This window comes from Rattus norvegicus, chromosome X (assembly GCF_036323735.1).
Source record: "Rattus norvegicus strain BN/NHsdMcwi chromosome X, GRCr8, whole genome shotgun sequence".
Lineage (NCBI taxonomy): Eukaryota > Metazoa > Chordata > Mammalia > Rodentia > Muridae > Rattus > Rattus norvegicus.
Window position 1 is genome coordinate 108427712 of NC_086039.1, and position 15417 is coordinate 108443128.

The following is a 15417-nucleotide window of genomic DNA, read 5'->3' on the forward strand; positions in this document are numbered from 1 at the left end:
CTCAGGCGAAACTGGTAAATGACCCAATGGTTATTATGTTAGAGCCCTCAAAGGAAAAGATGGCCAGCTGAACTCCCTTGGGAGATAAGGATGGAATCCAGCCCTGGAGTATAAAGATTAGCGCTAAGCACCAGAGCCCCCTATCTCTCAGTGAAGGGAGAAGAAAGGGAGAATGAGAAAGCAAGTCAGCAAATTGCTGGGGGACGACGCGGATGGAAGTTCTTGGGCTTTGAATTGGACAGAAAGCCATCTGTTAAAAATAATGCAAGGGTAGCTTAGGGGAAGGAATGAAGGTCTCCAACAGTCCTCATAAGGAATGAAACAGAGAGCTGATTGGGGACTAGGGATACAGACAGAGGGGTGAAGGGGCAAGCTTTAGATGGCGCCAGAGATGAGGAATTTAGTGAAGTACTAATGACCCAACGTGACTTTTCTCCAGTAGAGGTCACAAGGCAGGCTAAAGAAAGACAATCAGCTGAGACTTGTCTAAAGAGGCATGAAATAGAGACAATAAAGAAATAAAGAAATAAGGAAGGAAGGAAGGAAGGAGGAAGGTAGGTTGGTTGGTTGATTCTCTGAGGTTGAATCTGAATGAGACTGGGAAGGAAGAGGAACCAACCAGGCCAAAGAAGAGAGATTACAAAGCAAAAGGAAAAAGAAGTAGAGACCTGCAGTGTAGGGAATCTGGAGCGGTGGGGTGGGAGAGGGTGGGTGGGTGGGTGAGCACCCTCATAGAGGTAAAGGGGAGGGAGAAGAGGGCAGATGAGGGATGCATGGGTTGTGGAGGGGTAACCAGGAAGTTGGCTACCATTTGAGATGTAAACTAATGGAATGATTAATAAAAAGAAAAAAGAAGTAGAGATCTCGACACATTAAAGACATGGCATAACAGATCTAAGAGAATTCTGAGAGCTGGTCAGGTAAGAAGACTACAGCTGGGCATGGTGGTGCAGGCCTGTTATCTCCACACTTGAAAGACTTAGAGCAGTTGGTTACCAAAAGCTCAAGGCCAGCCTGGGCCACACAGCAAGTACCAGGCCTGTCAGCATTACATGGCATGACTCTTTCAAAAATGGAAAAAAAAAATAACCAAAAGGAGAAAAATCACGGCCAAAGAGTATATTTCAGACCTCAACAGTTGGAGATCTAGCTCAGTGGCAGAGCATTTGCCTGGTATACAAGAAGTCTGAAGTTCCCTTCCATACAGCAAAGGAAAAGAAGGCAGTTTCAAGATAGACTCTTTTGAAATCATATACAAAAACATAGCTGGGCTGGAGAGATGGCTCAGTGGTTAAGAGCACTCAGTGCTCTTCCAGAGGTCCTGAGTTCAAATCCTGGCAACCACGTGGTGGCTCACAACCATCTGAAATGGGATCTGATGCCCTCTTCTGGTGTGACTGAAGACAGTTAACAGCGTAGTTATATATAATAAATAAATAAATCTTTAAAAAAAGTGCCATGGCCAACGCATAATTGATTTTTCTAAACATGGTATATTTCAGGGACAGCATATCTAATTAATATCTGGGTTTGGGGAAAGTTACTTATTTTCCTCAGAAGCTCAGTTTTGTCATTGGTAAAATATATGTAATAGTGTCACATCTTATGGAGCTGTTGCCAGAAGTAAATGCATCAGTTTGAAAAAAAGTGTTCAGCACAATGACTGGCATAAATAAGCCTTCCAAAGTATCAGCTAGGTAAGACAAAATAAACTCCCTTCACTCCATCTGTCTCACGCAGTGGAGTTAGAAAGCTTACCTAGCCTAACCCACAAAGTAGAGTTACAAAACTTGGTGAGAATATATGGGTCCATCTGAAGTCTGTGGATAATAAACAGTAGTAGACAGCTAAGTGGTTAAAGATCTAGAATGTAAACGAAGGAATTCATGCTCAGAACTCATCAAGTTGCTGAAAATAGAAAGACAGCCAGACTTAGCTGCTTAATCCTATTACTTGGAAGGTGGAAATAAGAAGATCAGATGGTCAAGACTATCCTTGGCTATATAGTAGTTCAGGACCAGCCTAAACTACATGAGACCCTTATAAAATACAACAAGAAACTAAACAGAAAGAAAAAAGTTGAAATACATTTATGGGAAATTGACTTTCTACAATGGTGTCAAGACAATTTTAATGTGAATGGCAGTGTTTTTATATGTAATGCTAATTGTATATATAATCTGTGTGTGTGTGTGTGTGTGTGTGTGCGCACGCGCGCGTGTGTGTGCACCCAGAGGAATATAAATCTCTACCATACGCCAAAGTAACTCAAAATGGATCATAGACTTAAATGTGTGAGCTGAAACTGTAGTCTTTTAGAACACAGAAGAAAATTGATATGACCCTGAGTTAGAAAGAAATTGTCATTATAAGACCAAAAAAAGAAGTCTCAAAAAGCAGTAGCTTACATGGCATCAAAATCACAAACCAGAGCTTTGAACTACATGCCATTAAAATGATGTCAGAAAAAACAGAGTAGGACCCTTTGAAACATCTTTTCTAAAAAGGCAATAAGAAAAATCGCTAGAACCAACTCTTAAAATTCTAGAAAATAGTCAAACACCCTGGGAAAGATCTCTTAGGAAGAATAGCTGGATCTCTGTAAGAGTAATTAGTTTTTCAGAGCTTTAATATACCCTACTTCCATCCCAACTCCTATTTTAGTGATTAACTTTCAAAGCCTGTGATTTGAAATCTTAGAGGAAAAAAAAACAACAAAAAACAGCAACAGGGGCCACCAGTAGAGGGCGAAGAATGAGGCAGCAGCCGTGTGGAATTTCCTTCAGGAAATTCAAAGGACACTCCCTTTATCTGAACAAACTCAAAGCTCAGAAAGTGATCACAACCTTTTCTTCTAGGAGCTTTGGGCAAAAATATTCATAGGCCATTGTTGAATTTCATAGAGGTGAAGATAACAGTTGGAGAAAACACAAGTTAATAAAAGGCTTCAAAAGGCAAAATCTAGGAAATGAAAGGTTTATGAGGTTTTAAAAACATCAAGCATATGTACAGGTCTACCCACATACATACATATCTATGGACAGACAGACAGACAATCCACAGACTTAGGTTTGTGCATGTTCAGGAAAGACCTGAAAAAGCCACATGGTGTCACTTTTGATTAACCATGAGGCTCTGTGCAAACAAGAAAGGGAAGCTGAGATTGCAAAGTACTTGGGTAAGGGTTGAAGATATTCTCTGCATGTACACCGAATCACTGAAGAAACACTGGAAAAATACTAGCTCTAGATAGAATGTTCTAGATATAATGAAAACGTTATACTGAAGTTGAGAGCACCAATCATTTATATAAAATGTCCCAAGTAGGTAAACCCATAGGGACGGGTATTTTCTCACTGGCTGCCCGAGATTCGAGTATAAACAAAAACTAATAGCAGTCCTTGAGGTGTCAGCAATGTCCTAAAACTAGATTGTTGTTATGGTTGATGAATTCTATAAATTTACCACAAATCACTGAATTGTGCGCTTAAGGAACGAGTTTTATGGTATGCAGTAAATGCTAACTCAATAAAGTAGAAAAAAAATGACCCAGCTCCATGCTATAAAAGCCTTCTCTTCCCCCAATGCAATAATATTAATAGGGCAGAGGTAAAATGATGGCGAGAAGGCATTTCTGGAGTGACAAAGTAAAAACCTCTAAAGATCTGTGTCCTAAAAGCAAAAGAACACTGGGAAAAAGAAGTCAAAATCAATTTGGGGAGAAAATTAAATGCTTGCAATAAAACATGGAACAGTATTTCAAGAAAAAGTAAGATTAGTAAGTAACGTGTGTAGCATTTCAACTTTTCATAATCCCATCTCTTTTCCCCAGCTTCAAAGTCCTAAAAAGAGTGAACATTACTGTCATTATAGAAGCTGTAACTTGGCAGCAGCTGAACTCAAAGGGGTAGAAGAGTTCTAGAACATCACAAAAGTCCACCCTCAGAAACTCTGCTATTTCATATGCCTGGCACCCGTGGGAAAGCTACATCCTGAAGACTGTCTGTCTTTGAGCTCACTGATATCCCTCACTGTAGGAAGAGTTCATCCCCAAGGCATTTGTCAAAATGAACTGCAGAAGTTGTATACAGTACATCTGCTTGACATGGGATTAACACTGGAAGCTAAAAGGGGCCAATGAAAAGATCCCACACAGGATCAAGGCAGCCAGCATTCCAGAATGCGAGTGGGGCAGGGGCCACGGAAACATAAACCCTCACCCTGAGCTGAGGAGTTATTGGCAGTTAATGGCTGTTATAGAAGGCAGAGTCATTTTCTGAAAGGATATGGCCCCCGGTAGGGTGCCTATGCTCTAGTGCACTGCCCTCTACTCATGCACATATGAGCTGCTGGAATTGTACTTGTTGCGGGTATTAAAAAAATAAAAGCACAGGAAGATGGGGAGGGTGAGATGTGGAGAAGGGGAACATGAAGGACGGGAGGGGAGGGAGTGAAGGGCAAGGAGGATCAAAATGTACAGAATCCTTGTAGAAACTTAAAAGGAAAAGCAGACTTTGAAAGATTCAGATATGTTCCCAAGAATCTGGGAGGCAATGAACACAAACAAATCTGTATATGTGCCCAGGACAGCTGGGATCCAAGAAGACCCTACTATCTCACTTTGGGCTGACATTAGGCTTAGCATGAGCGGTAAGTGACGTCAAAGGCAGAGCCAGCAAGCCTTGAGTATTGAAAGAGTGTTCCGAGCTACGCACGCATAGACCCTCAAGCAAGGGATGATAGACATTCTGGTTCAAGAACTTTAAGGAAAGAAACTCTTTTCAATCTTTAGAGGATTACTTTGCTAAGGAAGCAGAGAGAAGGCATAATTCTTAGAATTCAATACAAAAGAAATTTACTAAATAATGGCATCAGCAGATCCATGGGGCAGTGGCAATGGTGGACTGGTTTTTAGAATTTCCACATTATACTATTTAAAATCTCTCATTTTCAACAAAAATGCAACATATTATAATGAAAGAGGAAAGTATGACCCATACATAGGAAGAGAAAAAGAATCAACAGAATCACGCTAACTAGATAAAACTTTAAAACAGTTATTCTAAGTTCCTTCACCAACTGAAGGAAAAAACTCTAAACTATCTGATAAAATAGAAACTAAACTAAGCAGAGGAAATGAAAATGAAGAACCTAGCAGAAACTCTGGAGCTGCATGCACAGTTACTGACGTGACCACTTCCCGAACGAATAGAACTTAACAGATTTGAGCTAGCAGAAGAAAGACTCCATCAACTTGAAGATAACCCCACTATCTACTCAGAGAACAATAATGCAGTCCAGGAAGGAAAAACAAACAAGGGCAAGGAAATATTAACAGCCTCAGAGAATGAGACAAATGATTAACCCTCAAAGACAGCACGGACAGATCACAGGATTCTCAGAGGCTGAAAGTGGGGGCTGGAAAAGAAAACGTTTCGAGAAGCAATGGCCAGCAACATCTCCGAACTGATGGAAAAGAAGAATCTACACATCAAAAAAGCTCAACAGACTCAAAGTAGAATAAACCCAAAGGAATATAGTCTTATATATACACATCCAAACTACCAAAAAAGAATGCAAAGAGTAAATATTTGTGTGTATATACATGTGTGCATGCACATGTATGTGTCTGTATGTGTGCGTGTGAGGGGTGACTCATATTACAGAGGCTTGACATGTACATAAGTGACCACGTATGTACAGGACACAGAATAACCTCACTGTTGTTCCTCAGGAGCCATCCACTTTGCTTTTTGAGACAGGATCTCTCATTGGTTTGGTGTTCTCCAAGCAGGAAGGCTCAGGGATCCATCTAACTTTGCTCTTTAGCCCCAGGATTTCAAGCACATGTCACTATGCCCAGCTTTTTATGTGAGTTCTGGGGTTTGAACTCAAGTTCTCACATTTACAAGGCAAGCACATTATTGACTAAGCTGTCTCTCCAGCCCAAGAGTGAACCGTTACAAAAGCAACTCAAGAGAAGAGAGAGACTCATGGAAAGAGATCCAAGGAAAAATAACAACTGACTTAGCAGAAGCCACAAAAGGCAGAAGCAATAAGGTGGAATATTTGTGCTACAAGAGAAGGCTGCGCACCAGAAATTTGAAGGCTGTCACCAAAAGTGATGAAAATCCATCAAAACTTCTTCAGAGAGGGAAAAGAAGAAGTAGTACATAACTACAACTAAAGTATGTTATCTAAGAAATATAACACATAAGAAAATGTCACAATGAAATTCATTATTTTGTAATAAGTAATTTAGGTTAATAGTATGTTTATAAAAACTATAATAAACAACTGAGGAAACCCCGTGGGAGAGAGACCTCACCGCCTGATCAGGTGGGCACTCCTGAGGCTGCAGAGCGGAGGAGACCACCAACACTGCCCACCCCTGCCCACATCCCTGGCCCAAGAGGCAACTGTATAAGGCCTCTGGGTTCCCGTAGGGGAGGGCCCAGGAGAGGCAGGACCCCTGCGCCTGAGACACTGCCGGAACCTGAAGGAAACAGACCGGATAAACAGTTCTCTGCACCCAAATCCCGTGGGAGGGAGAGCTAAACCTTCAGAGAGGCGGACACGCCTGGGAAACCAGAAGAGACTGCACTCTGTGCACATCCAGACGCCAGAGGAAAACACCAAACGCCATCTGGAACCCTGGTGCACGGAGGCTCCCGGAAAGAGCGGTGCAGATCTTCCCGGTTGCTGCCGCCGCGGAGAGGACTTAGGCAGTACCCCACGAGCAAACTTGAGCCTTGGAACCACAGGTAGGACCAACTTTTCCCCTGCAAGAAACCTACCTGGTGAACTCAAGACACAGGCCCACAGGAACAGCTGAAGACCTGTAGAGAGGAAAAACTACACGCCCGAAAGCAGAACACTCTGTCCCCATAACTGGCTGAAAGAAAACAGGAAAACAGGTCTACAGCACTCCTGACACACAGGATTATAGGACAGTCTAGCCACAGTCAGAAATAGCAGAACAAAGTAACACTAGAGATAATCTGATGGCGAGAGGCAAGCGCAGGAACCCAAGCAACAGAGACCAAGACTACATGGCATCATCGGAGCCCAATTCTCCCACCAAAGCAAACACGGAATATCCAAACACACCAGAAAAGCAAGATCTTGTTTCAAAATCATATTTGATCATGATGCTGGAGGACTTCAAGAAAGACATAAAGAACTCCCTTAGAGAACAAGTAGAAGCCTACAGAGAGGAATCGCAAAAATGCCTGAAAGAATTCCAGGAAAACACAACCAAACAGTTGAAGGAATTAAAAATGGAAATAGAAGCAATCAAGAAAGAACACGTGGAAACAACCCTGGACATAGAAAATCAAAAGAAAAGACAAGGAGCTGTAGATACAAGCTTCACCAACAGAATACAAGAGATGGAAGAGAGAATCTCAGGAGCAGAAGATTCCATAGAAATCATTGACTCAACTGTCAAAGATAATGTAAAGCGGAAAAAGCTACTGGTCCAAAACATACAGGAAATCCAGGACTCAATGAGAAGATCAAACCTAAGGATAATAGGTATAGAAGAGAGTGAAGACTCCCAGCTCAAAGGACCAGTAAATATCTTCAACAAAATCATAGAAGAAAACTTCCCTAACCTAAAAAAAGAGATACCCATAGACATACAAGAAGCCTACAGAACTCCAAATAGATTGGACCAGAAAAGAAACACCTCCCGTCACATAATAGTCAAAACACCAAACACACAAAATAAAGAAAGAATATTAAAAGCAGTAAGGGAAAAAGGTCAAGTAACATATAAAGGCAGACCTATCAGAATCACACCAGACTTTTCGCCAGAAACTATGAAGGCCAGAAGATCCTGGACAGATGTCATACAGACCCTAAGAGAACACAAATGCCAGCCCAGGTTACTGTATCCTGTAAAACTCTCAATTAACATAGATGGAGAAACCAAGATATTCCATGACAAAACCAAATTTACACAATATCTTTCTACAAATCCAGCACTACAAAGGATAATAAAGGGTAAAGCCCAACATAAGGAGGCAAGCTATACCCTAGAAGAAGCAAGAAACTAATCATCTTGGCAACAAAACAAAGAGAAGAAAAGCACACAAACATAACCTCACATCCAAATATGAATATAACAGGAAGCAATAATCACTATTCCTTAATATCTCTCAACATCAATGGCCTCAACTCCCCAATAAAAAGACATAGATTAACAAACTGGATACGCAATGAGGACCCTGCCTTCTGCTGCCTACAGGAAACACACCTCAGAGACAAAGACAGACACTACCTCAGAGTGAAAGGCTGGAAAACAACTTTCCAAGCAAATGGTCAGAAGAAGCAAGCTGGAGTAGCCATTCTAATATCAAATAAAATCAATTTTCAATTAAAAGTCATCAAAAAAGATAAGGAAGGACACTTCATATTCATCAAAGGAAAAATCCACCAAGATGAACTCTCAATCCTCATCTTCGGTTGGTTTATACACACATGTGCAATTTCTAGGCTTGAAAGTAAAATGATGCTATCTGGTGCTGGATAGAGGAGCCTTATTTTTTATTATGGCAGCTTGCTATTTTTGTAACATAGTGATTTGTTTGAACACAATAAAGTACAGTAGTAACTGATCTCCCCTTCTTCCTGGATGAGTGAGGAGATGATTAAATGTTGATGTCAGCATCCTTGAGCATATTCAGATGAGCTTCTGCTTCTGTTGAAAAGGATGCTGTGTTTGATTGTGGTCTGAAGCTTTGAAGCACTACTTGGCATCTCCTTCCTTGGAGGTCTCACTGTTTAAACATAACAGATTTGATCGCTTGTTGGTAAGGTGAGGTGCAGCTTGTCTCCACTAGGTCATCTTCATGTGAATCCGGTGGTTATACGGTTTTGTTCTAGGGATATTTCATTTTTTTAATAACGGTTTTAGCTGACATTCATGGAGAGAATGAATCCTTAGAACTGTGCCACTAGTGAAAGGAAATCCTGTCTAGAGTATGTTTCTTTACAAAGCTGTGTCACACCATCATTTGGGCCCTCTGCTGGAAAAGTAGAATCAAGTCTCAAATAATGCCTTTTAAATTGTATCCTCTAGTATTATAGATGTAGGACACTACTGTATCATACCTCTGTGGATGTAAAATAGCTTGTACCTGCTTTATGATACGTAGTAGTGACCGTGCTTTATCAGAGCTGTTTTTAATGATGTTGCTCAGAATGTTTTCTTTCCAGATGATGATTGAGAAGCTAATTAAAAAAAAATGGTGCCAGGTACCACAAGAGTAACAGAACTGTGCTGTTTTCTCGGGTTTTGTTTTTTTACTTTTTTTTTTTTAATGGAGTGTGCTGGATGTCTCTACAGTTTTGTTCAGATGACTGCAGAACCTGGAAAAGCGGTTGCTGCTGTTGATGCATAACACACTGCTATTATTGTTCTTTTTATATAAATATAAATATATATATATACAGATATATAATTTGAATTTTTTGAAACTTTAGCTGTGCTGTCAACTTTGGAAAAAAGTATCCCCATTTACTGTGTTGAGTTGGCAGTGTACAGAAATTAACAGCCATATTGGTCTAGAAATGTTGAACTTAAGTTTTTTCCATTTGTACAGGGGTAACACACTGTATTAAATATGTAAGGTCTTATCTATGTGGGTTTGATTACAAAAACTAATAAAGTATTCTCTAAATTTAAAAAAAAATGAATGTTATGCCAAATTCAAGTTTGAATCAATAGATACACTGTGTGACTTTGGACAACTTAAATTCCATCTATATTTTGGTGAAATGAGTTGTTATGAGGAAGTAAACAATGTTTAAATGGTAAAAAAAAAAAGAAAGAAAGAAAGAAAAGAGTGGAGCAGAGACTGAAGGAAAGATCATCCAGAGACTGCCCCAATCTATCTATATGCAGCCACCAAACCGAGCCACAATTGCTGATGCCAAGAAGTATTTGCTGACAGGAACATGGTATGGATGTCTCCTGAGAGGATCTACCAGAGCCTTTCAGATACAGATGAGGATGCTTGCAGCTAACCATATAGTAAAATTTTAAGATAAAGATTGTGTGTATACTCTCTATTGGGAATATCAAAATATTATGTGTAAGAAAAAGTATGTAAGTGGATATGAGAATTTGGAAAATGTTTCACACATTGGGAAATAATATATACATTATAGATTACTTAAAGTTATTCTCTCTCTTTCTCTCTCTTCTCTCTCTCTCTCTCTCTCTCTCTTTCTCTCTCTCTCTCTCTCTGTGTGTGTGTGTGTGTGTGTGTGTGTGTGTGTGTGGTGTATGTACATAGTTCAAAGACAATGGAGAAAGGAAGTGTTTAATCTTCATTTTGCTTCTACTTATATCTAGTGCAATCTACTTCTTCAGGATTCCAGTTTACACAGAAGACCAGCTGAAACATCTAGACTCGTGGGACTGAGCAAATACTAGATTCTTGGACTTCCCATCCACAGCTGCCTATTGTTGAGTTACTTGGACTACAAACTATAAGTCATTTCAATAATTTCCCTTAATACATAGATACATAGAGGTATTCCTTAAGTTCTGTGATTCTAGAGACTATATATTCCAAAATACATATATGCGGTTAGCTGAGTCTGTATAATGTTATTTGTATGCATGTTTTCAGGGTTGATCATTTTGGTATTGAATAACCAATTGATGAGCTCATCACTAAGAATGACTATTTCTTTTGAAATACAATTATTTCATCTTTGTGATTGTAATATCTTCCTGCTATGACACCCTGTGAATAAATTATAAAACTAAAAAAAAAAAAAAAAACAAACAACTGAGGAAGAAATTATCAGATAAAGAATTCATTACCAGAAGATATACCCTACAAGAAAATAAATCCTTTAGGTCAAAATGAATGAATAAGAGGAATAGCACTCCTAAAGTTGACTACATAGGTAAACAGAAAACATGGTACAAGTGTCCTTTCCTTTCTAATTACTCTTCATCTGATCTGATGTAAAGCAGTAATTACAAAACTGCTATTGTACTTAAAAATGTACACATATGCAATCTGTCTGGTAACAGTTTAAGAGAACAGAAACATAACCACATTTTAAATATGATTAAAATTATGTTGCCATGAATATGATCTAATTAGTTTAATCTAAGATGTTAATTGTAATCCTTAAGATAACCAGGTAAACCAGGTAGGGAATAAAAGACACACACACACACACACACACACACACACACACACACACACACACTGGTAGGGGGTGGAAGGAATTTCATCAAGCTAACTAAAATGGCATACTAAATAAAACTAATTCTATAAACAAATGAACAAAATAATAAATGTAAATCTTATCAACATAAGCTAATACTTTAAGCAAACTAAAAACCTCAGTCAAACACGTATGAGAAGCTGCACCTATAGTCTCAATAATATGCTTGCCTCAACAAGACCTGCATCATAAAAACCACCAGCTGGCATGCCAATGTTTGCAACATTAAATGGACTAAACACGGTTTGTAGAGAGACCCTGTCTCAAATGAAAGGAAAAGAAATGAAACGAAACAAAGAGAAACAAAACAAAACAAAACAGCATGCTATTGGTATAAAGCCAGACACATATACCACCAGAGAGCCTGGAAATAAACTCTCATCCATATGGTAAATGATCTTTGAACAGAGTAATAAGATTATTCAGTGCAGAAAGAAGTCTTCAAAAAATGGTCCTGGGAAAACTGAATAGCAGCAAGTATACTAGGAAACTGAAGCCTTATCTTATGCCATGTGCAAAATTAACTCAAAATGGATCAAAGACTAACCAGCAACACAAAAAATAAAATGGCTTACAAGGTAACATAGAAGAAATGGCTTCTTGATATTGGATATGCTAACAGAAGCATGGATAAGGAAGGAGAATGGCCTGGTGGTGGTGGGGTGGTGCACACCTTTAATCCCAGAACTGAGGAGACAGAAGCAAGTGGATCTTTGAGTTTGAGGCCAGCCTGGTCTACAGAGTGAGTTCCAGGACAGCCAGGGCTACACAGAGAAACCCTGTCTCAGAAAAGCAGAATAAGGGAAGAAAAATGAGAGAACTCTATGCATTAAAGGATACTATGAAAAGTTAAAGGCAGACATAAACAAGAGAAAATATTTACAAATCATGTATCTGAGAAGTGATTAATATGGAGATACTTGAATGGATAGCTATTCATAGAAGATACATGGTCAAATAATATATGAAAAAAACACAGCTGCATTAGGTAGGAAAATGCAAATCAAAAGTACCAATGAGATAAGCCATGCCTTTTAAAGTAACAATTATCCAAAAAGAGAAAAGACCAAAAATAACATGTGTTCCTGAGAATTTAGAGGAACCGGAACTTCTATGCATTGCTGGTAGGAATACAAAATGACAGTCTGTATAGAGAGCAGTAGGGAGGTTCATCAAAAAGGAAACAGAATTATAAGATCCAGCAATTCCATTTCTATATATGTACACAAAGAACTGAAAGCAGATATCAAACATTTGTTCACCAATGTTCACATTAGCATTATTCACAATAAGTACAAAATGGAAGTAATTGAAGTGTCCACAGATGAATGAAGTGAACAAAGCAGTATGCATAGTCAATGGAATATTATGCAGCCTTACAAAAGGAATGGGATTCTGACACATGCGACAATATGGATCGCAATGAACACATTTATGCTAAGTAAAATAATCTAATCATAAAGGATAAAATATTGCACGATTCTATTTATGTGAGGTACATATAGTACTCAAATTCACAAAAAGTATAATGGAGGTTGCTAGAAGGTATAGGGTGTGAGGTAAGATAAAGCAGCTTTTAATGTGTGTAACTTTAAAAGCTCTGGAGATGGATGCTGATAATAGTTACCAAAAAATGTGTATACCTAATACCCCAGAAGTAAATACTTAAAATGGTTACAATAGTACATTTTATGTTATGTATCTCTTAGCACAATTAAAAATATACTACTAAGAGAATAAAATTACAAGCTCCAGACTGCGAAAAAAATTGTAAAGCATACGTCCTATGGAGGACTACGTTTAGCATATATAGAGTCATCTCAAAAGTCAATAGGAAGAAAAAATAATGCAATGATAAAATGACAGAGACATGAACTGAAACCTTAACAAACAGGATATAATGATGGCAAAAAAGCAAACGGAGAGCTGCTCAGCACCATTAGCCATTAAAAAAAGGCACATTAAAACAACAGGGGAAAAGGCACATTAAAACGACAGGGAGGCATCACTTCACACCTATCAGAGCAATCACAGCAAATGCTGACAAAGATGGAGAGCAAGTGAACTCTCATACACCACTGGTGGGAAGGCAAAATGGTCCAGCCACTCTGGAAAATGGTTTGGCAGTTTCATATAAAGTTAAACGTGCACTTACCATATGACCCAGTAATCCCACTGCTAGATATTTACCTTAGAAAAATAAAAACTTATGTTCACACAAAAACCTGCACAAGAATGTTAATATCAATATCATTCATAAAGACCATAACCTGGAAAACCCAAATCCACTTCAATACGTGAATGGATATGGAATATCCGCACGATGAAATGGGACTCCACAAAAGCGAATGAGTTATTGATATAAACAACAACTTGGATGAGTCTCCAAAGCATTATGCTGAGTGAAAGAAGCCAGCCTCACAATGTTACACACCGCATGACTCCATTTATATGAAAGTCTCTAAAAGGTAAAACAGAAGTAATGGGGATAAGTGATAGCCAGGGACTGGGGCAAGCAATGCGGAGGGACTGCAACGGAGAGAGTATGAGGAGAGTTTGCGTGATGGAGCTCTTCCCCCTCTTGACTGTGGTGGTGGATACATGAAATCTACATGATTTACAATTCGCAGAATTGTACACCGAAAGAAGGCCCCATGCAATTTTACTGCAAGTTCAATTCAAAATAAAATTCTACTTATGATATAATTATTACCATCATCATCATCAATAGTTACATTGATTAATGATATTCAAAATTATTTGTGCAAGGGGACCTAAAAACCAGCAAGGTCAATGTCTGCCTGGAACAATAAAGCTACAGAAGTAAAAACATAGAAGTAAAAACTAAATGTAAAATCTTGACAACTTTGACTAACTCCTCTCTTTCATATCAGGACAGTATGTTCTCTTTGGATCACTTCCTATAAACATTGTCATATAGTGAATATGGAATCAAATAAGTGCTCAACTTAGAAGTCTGGGACTCTAGTTTACAGTCCTAAATCTAACACTGTAAGAAATTTATCTTCCTAATTTTATCTTCCTCTTCATTGAGGTCATGCACTTGTCTGCACTTGTCTTTTTGTGGTATGCTGTGAAGGTTTAAAGTAAGGGGTTTCAAAGCTAAGAAAGAGAAACAGAGACACACACACTCTTCCACCCACCCCCACCCCATTACTAGGTCCTGCTCTGATTTCTATGTGTTCTCTCACTTCATCCTAACAACTCCACAGCATGGCCACAACTGATACTCTCATTTCTCAGAGGAAGTCACTGAAGTACAGAGAGGTAACGCGATCGCTACTGCACAACTAGTAAGTGGGGGAGCCAGGTTTGCCCCAGGCAGCCTGCTGCCAGAGTCAATATTCACATGCAGTATGCCATGTCTCTCCATAGAAAGCCATTCTTTCACTCCTTCTTCCCGTTACCACAGCTCGGCCACCTGTATAGCCTATCTTTACCTTTCCGTCCCATATCATAAAGCAGATGAGTACTAGCCCCATAGACCCACTTCTGACTTTTCTCCTCAGCTTCATTGCTGCATCAGAATCTGCATATCATCATCCCACCGTCCTCACAAACTCAGCCTGTTCAAGTGAAACACACCGTCCTTCCTCAAAATATCCACTAAAGACTTAATATTCCAAGAATTAAGTTTCACAGCCTTGAAACATGTGAGGTATCTTGCTATATTCCTGAGGTCCTTAGTCAATGAGTCTCCTCCTTCATCCTCAGTCAACATGTTCGCTCAATTCTTCCTTTGTCATGTCACCTATAACTAATTCTACCTCTCAGTTCTGCTGTCAGCATTCCAGTTGAGAAATTGATAACTCAATGACTTTAATGCCACTCTCTTTCCTCTCTACATCCCTATACTGGCCACCACATTAATCATTTCCAAATCAAGTTTTTATCATCTTATGGTATTCGAACACATGAACTGAAAAACGAACTCATATACCTTTGTAATATCAAGCAAATCCGAGCCAAGTACTTTGAGCTACCTTTCTAACTCGATCTCTTCAAATTCACCCAATTAACAACTGAAACCAAGTACTACAACTGAAATGCTACTTTCTCTCTAATAGAAGCTTAATAGAATATTTAGATCTTACCTCTTCTGAGAGGCCCTCTTCAGTCACACCAATAAAACTCTGAACT

General features: G+C 39.1%; 1 protein-coding gene across 4 annotated transcripts in view; it reads right to left on the reverse strand.

Moving 5' to 3' along the window:
* The window catches only part of Rbm41 (RNA binding motif protein 41), a 54647-nt gene that overhangs the window by 33389 nt on the left and 5841 nt on the right, over window positions 1-15417 (reverse strand). Inside the window, exon 5 of one of the 4 annotated variants that reach the window (XM_063280300.1) lies at window positions 8539-8783. The exons of the other annotated variants lie outside the window; for them this stretch is intronic. Coding sequence (XP_063136370.1) covers window positions 8668-8783 — 116 coding nt within the window. The 3' untranslated portion in view covers window positions 8539-8667. Of the gene's footprint in view, window positions 1-8538; window positions 8784-15417 lie in introns of those variants that run through there. 4 annotated transcript variants of the gene reach the window in all.